This window comes from Enoplosus armatus, chromosome 7 (genome assembly GCF_043641665.1).
Source record: "Enoplosus armatus isolate fEnoArm2 chromosome 7, fEnoArm2.hap1, whole genome shotgun sequence".
In the NCBI taxonomy this organism is placed as follows: domain Eukaryota; kingdom Metazoa; phylum Chordata; class Actinopteri; order Centrarchiformes; family Enoplosidae; genus Enoplosus; species Enoplosus armatus.
The window spans coordinates 7774997-7780157 of NC_092186.1; the positions used below are offsets into that span (position 1 = coordinate 7774997).

The 5161-nt window shown below is 39.1% G+C and overlaps 1 protein-coding gene across 1 annotated transcript; it reads right to left on the minus strand.

The window, feature by feature from the left end:
• Positions 1–535: 535 nt before the first annotated feature.
• On the minus strand, positions 536–2950 carry ociad2 (OCIA domain containing 2). Its single transcript, XM_070909581.1, has 7 exons — positions 2846–2950; positions 2687–2771; positions 1910–1963; positions 1748–1795; positions 1516–1654; positions 1054–1128; positions 536–887 (listed from the first exon to the last, which is right to left on the minus strand). Exons 1-6 carry the CDS (start codon positions 2936–2938, stop codon positions 1056–1058), a joined length of 492 nt encoding a protein of 163 aa, XP_070765682.1. The 5' UTR covers positions 2939–2950; the 3' UTR covers positions 536–887; positions 1054–1055.
• Positions 2951–5161: the final 2211 nt, after the last annotated feature.

Here is a 5161-nt window from a genome sequence, read left to right on the forward strand (position 1 = left end):
TACTTACACCTGCACTGCCTACATATCTACCCCTTACTTATTTATATATACCTCTACATATATGTACATTACTCTGCGCTGCACTGCTTTTTGCACTTCTGGTTAGATTGCATTTTGTTGTAGCTGTACCTGTACTTAATAACAATAAAGTTGAATCTAATCTAATTTTAAAATGCTTTTACCGGTTATATAAGGGCCGAAATATATCTCTGATCTGCTTCTGTGCTAGCTTACTGTTCAAAAAGTGAAAACAAAACAGAGTTAAGAAGCTTTTTGTCTCTGTATGTACCTTCGTATCTGTACATGTCTTGAAGTTTGTCCTACATGCCACACATACAGTACCAGAAGTAATGTGTGGTGTTGTAAACGGTTTATACAATATTGCACTGTAGACTAATTGTCTGTTCATCCCACGTTAACATATATTATTTGATTATTATCTCTCTGTTGTGTCATTATTTAAGGCTCTTGATGTTTGTTAGTTGGACGATTAGACCCATAAAAAGACATATACACATAAAAGGTGACATTTGCGTTGAATAATATGTAATATATTTTCCTTTAGTCAAGATAAGCAAATATGAGCATACATGGAATGACTGTAATACAAAAGTATATAGCAGTTCATAATTAAACCAATTAACTTTATCCTTTTGATGCTCTTCTTAAGAGACTCTTAAAGGATCTATGACTGAAAGGATAGTAGCTCCCCCTAGTGGCAATTATGTGCATGGCTTCTCCTGAATGAATATGATGTACAGTACATCAAAACAGAGCAAAAGATACTTTAGACAAATGATATGCAGCATTTGTGACATTTAAGAAACAGAAAAGCAGCAACTGATTGATCCCTGCTGACAGTCAATCCTTCAGTGTATCTGATGAGGCTGAAAAATAAAATGGAACACATAAAGATTAAGGTTATTTTTACTAGTAGTTTAGTAAATTACCAACAAGCCAACTTATCTAGACTGTTCACTAATCTGTTTTTAATAGCTTCAGAGTTGTGAGCACTATGTTTCTAATAGCTCTGTCAACATATGATCTATTTACCTCTAGCTTTTCACTTGTTCTGCAGGTGCAGATGGAGCTTTTTTCTTACATTCTTCACACACATGGTGGCATGATCTGATGGGATAACATGCTGGTCAGTGACATGCAGAGGCAGAAGGAAATGTATCATTATTTATAATATTTGTATTTATTAATGTAATTATGACAGATACTGTTTGAATGGCTTGTGGTGTAATATCAGTGGTCAGTGGTTTTAATTAAAAGCCATTAATTTTGTCAAACGTCAACAAAAAAAGGAAGCTGTACAAAGAATGTTATGTTAAAGCCATATCCTCTTCAAATTACCGTCCCTGCGGAATCTGTGCACATTAGTAACTCTTCTTACTTTAACACAGCATCAGAATAGAATATGAGCCTCTGCCATGACAAAATGATAATAAGAAGCAGGATTTTCCTATCAAAACAAGACTGTGAAACCTTTAAATTCAGTGTATTCCCTACCTGCATCCAGGACCAAAGCGACCTCCCTCAGACCAGGGCCCAAATCCTGGTCCATCCCCAAGGCCAAGCGCCTGAAACTTGCGTCGACAAGTTCCAACGTACAATGCTTTCCCCAATGCAAAACCAACAATCCCAGCGACTGAAGAAAAAACCCTAGTTAGGGACCAATAATTGCTGAGGGATTGTTAAAAGTGTTGCTACTTAGAAACTGAAAATTCTGTAAGGTACACACCTGCTAGTTTTGGAAAGGGACCAAATCGCTTTGACGATTTCCAAGTGCCTGCATGGAAATAAACTTGAGCTTAAACCAAATGGCATGATTACAAAAAATTATTGCTTTACATGTGTCATTATGATATTATGGAGGAACAAGGTCTGAAAGTCAGTGCTTTACCACTGTAGATGAGACCCCCGGTGACAGCCATGCTACCCAGAGAGAAGGGAAGAGCTAAATAAAGAAGAAATAAAAACAAAGTCCAATAAGACAATGGTCTGGAGCTGATCAAAGCTTTATCATAAGAGACATAGTGAAGAAGAATCAGAATAAAGTTAGAATTATTACATTGTCCATACAACTTCCCCTGCAAACCTAGCGGTAGACACACAACGGTGATATTTAAATTTTCTGTTTTGACACTAGTTTGCATTTCGCAATAATAATTGTACCTTGTATGATCGCAAGTGACAAATAAATTGATTAATTGATTGATTGAGTTTAATCTGACAAAACTTTGTCCTGTGAAGTAGTAAGACTCAACAATTTGTCCACTGGCTACATGGCTGGAGAAGTGAGGGGAAAGACAATACTGTGTTGACACAGTTTGTGGAACCTTAGTCGTAGCCATCCAGCCAAGCTAGCTTACATGCCGTGGTCTGCGTGCACCACTTCACTGAATTTACTATAAAAAGGATGAAAAATAAGGGTGTTTTGAGTGAATTCCACAGAGAAGAATGTAAACACACAGCGTTAAGTGAACAGGGTGTTGATAGATGAGCCCTGCCCCACTGCTTCTACTACAAAAGACTTGTGCAATACACCTGGTAGAATAAACCCAAGCCAGCCATGCAGTGTAGTCAGACAGCTTGAGTCATTTGACAGATTTGCTGGCTTCTCTGTTTGCTACAATGATAAAATGAGTAAGACGTCTATTGAATGTCTAGAGGAGATTACCTCTATACCAGAAGCTTTCCTCTTGGCACTCTTTCCAAACCTTTCTCACATCACCTCTGTGGATGTGACGGTCACCCATGGGGCACTGTAAGACACACAGGACAGGTTAGGCATCATATCTGATGCGGCCCACATCGTCCAGCACAGACTATTTCTCACCTTCCACTCCCCTGTAACTGCAGCTGGACCAGTGGCAGCAGCTGCTGCTTCCTCCATATTCACGGTTATAGTTCGTCCGTTTTCAGGATTCATGATGCAGGAACTTCCAGGAATGTTTGTTGGACCCGTACTGCGTGACTATCTCAGGCTCATATACTTGCCCTCTCACAGCGGCTCATTTCTAACTGGTTGTAATTGCTCCTCCCTGGACTATGTTTATAAGTCCGCCCCACTTGAAAAAACATACCAGAGGCCCCTTCCATTAAAGAATTTCAAAATTAAACAAATAAGGCACTGGGTAAAAAACAACAACTCTTAAGATATAGAATATGAAAATGTTCCCATTTGTCACATGAGACGAAAGACACATCATGGCCTACAATGTTCCAGTTTAGGCTCACCTCTGTACACCCATCTGCACCTCCAAGTAAGACACACCTTTATTTAGAGTATTCATTGTTTCTTTTATGCCATTGCTGAGCAGAAACAAGTATGGGTAGAGGTCAAATATTATTTCTTATTTACATTACATTTTTAATATGTGCAAATGAGCATGTTGGCCATACTGTACTGGTCTATCAGTTGGAAAATGTTTACATTAGACTGACATTGAACAGAATTCTGGTAGAAAGACAAGAAAGACTGATCTGGTCTCTCTAGTTTTTATGGTCGGGCTGAATAATGTTCAAACTAAATATGAAAATATGGCATAGACATTTAATCCTTATAGCCTATTGTATTCAGCAGGGGAGAAAATAGTGCTGAAATATGTCACTTCAAGGTTAGGAACACAGAAACACAGTTTAATCAAACAATGGTTGATTAGCACTGATAAAAGAGTACAGTGATATCAAAGCCACAGCTTCCCTGATATTGGCACAGATTAAAATTTGATTTAAAATTGTTGAAATAGTTTGTGTCAATCATGAGCCATGACCCCATCACTCACTGCACATAAATAAGAGGTATTTATGCAGTTGGTGTAGAAAAACAACCTAAAGTACCAATCCAGAAGTGTGAAAATACTACATTACAAGTAAAGTTTAGCATTAAAAGATGTCTTCATGTAAAAGTACAGGGGTATTATCAACAAAATGTACTTAAAGTATCAAAACGCAGAATCCCCTTCTTCAGTATATGATAATATTATAATATTGGATTTTGCTTTAATGTATAAGCAGCATTTCAATGTTGTCGCAGGTCGAATTGGAGCTAATGTAAACTACTTTACATACTGTTTAATCTATAAAATGCATCATATTTAATGAGATGATAATGTTTTGTATGTAAAATCTTAACTAGTTACAAAAACTGTCGGATAAATGTAGCGTAGTGGAGTAAATAGTACGATATTTCCCTCTGAAGTGAAATGGTACAGTAGAAATAATGATGTTATTTTAATGGAGTCATGACATGGCTGTGGTCTGAACAGCCATTGCGGTGGTCTACCCAGCAGGCTGTTTGCCCTCCTCCACCTTGAAGGTAATATGAATTTACTAAAAATGGTGGCATTCAGGCAGCTGGTCTTTTTAATAGGCTAGTCAACTTGTGTTGCCTATTCTCAGTCAAATATTCAGTTCAGTTTACAAGCTAACAAGTTGACCAGTTATACAGAGTCATATAATTCATTTCAATGTTATTAATATTAAAATAAAAACTAAAAGGGGGGGGGGGGGGGGGGGGGCAACAACGTATCTGTTCGTTTTGATTGATAACTAGGACTTACAGTCAGCTGACAAACAGTGCTCACGGTTGCTAAACTTTAAAGAGTAACGGAAGTAGTAACGGTCTCTGGGATAGGACCTCCGCTCACATCCCAGACTTCAGCCGACCGCTAACAACTGGTGACCACGCGGGATAGACAAGGTAAGCGCTGTCGGCTTTGGTGGGGTATTCCCACACCATCATAAAATTACACATGACTCACATTGCCAAACGCACCTCCACCAACCTCCGCCCGGCTGAGTTAACAGTAAACGAACCCAAACAGCGGCTACACTGGGGAGGTCAACTTATGACTAAATTGACCAATCAGATTCCATCGTGGGCTGGTTTCAGGCTTGCACGAGGAAATTCTGGTGATTGGCGTACTCATAAAAATCTCTAAGCCAATGAATCACAGAGAAGGCGCAGCCTGTTTGGGAACTCTGACCAATCATATTCGTGCGTAGGCGGGGTCTATTTCCTTCCACTCCTTCTCCTGACAAGACACATCGAACAGCCAATCGACAGCGAACATGGGCGGAGACCAATCAGGCTCAGGTTCAATCAGCGTCCGCAGGCGTGGTTTACGTTGACAAGGCCCGCCTATTGGCC

Coding starts and splice junctions, on each gene's coding strand:
- ociad2 (XM_070909581.1), bottom strand. CDS start 2,938: ATGAATCCTGAAAACGGACGAACTATAACCGTGAATATGGAGGAAGCA. Junction 2,772..2,845: donor CAGTTACAGGGGAGTGGAAG/GTGAGAAATAGT, acceptor TGTGTCTTACAG/TGCCCCATGGGTGACCGTCA. Junction 1,129..1,515: donor CGCTTTGGTCCTGGATGCAG/GTAGGGAATACA, acceptor TTATCCCATCAG/ATCATGCCACCATGTGTGTG.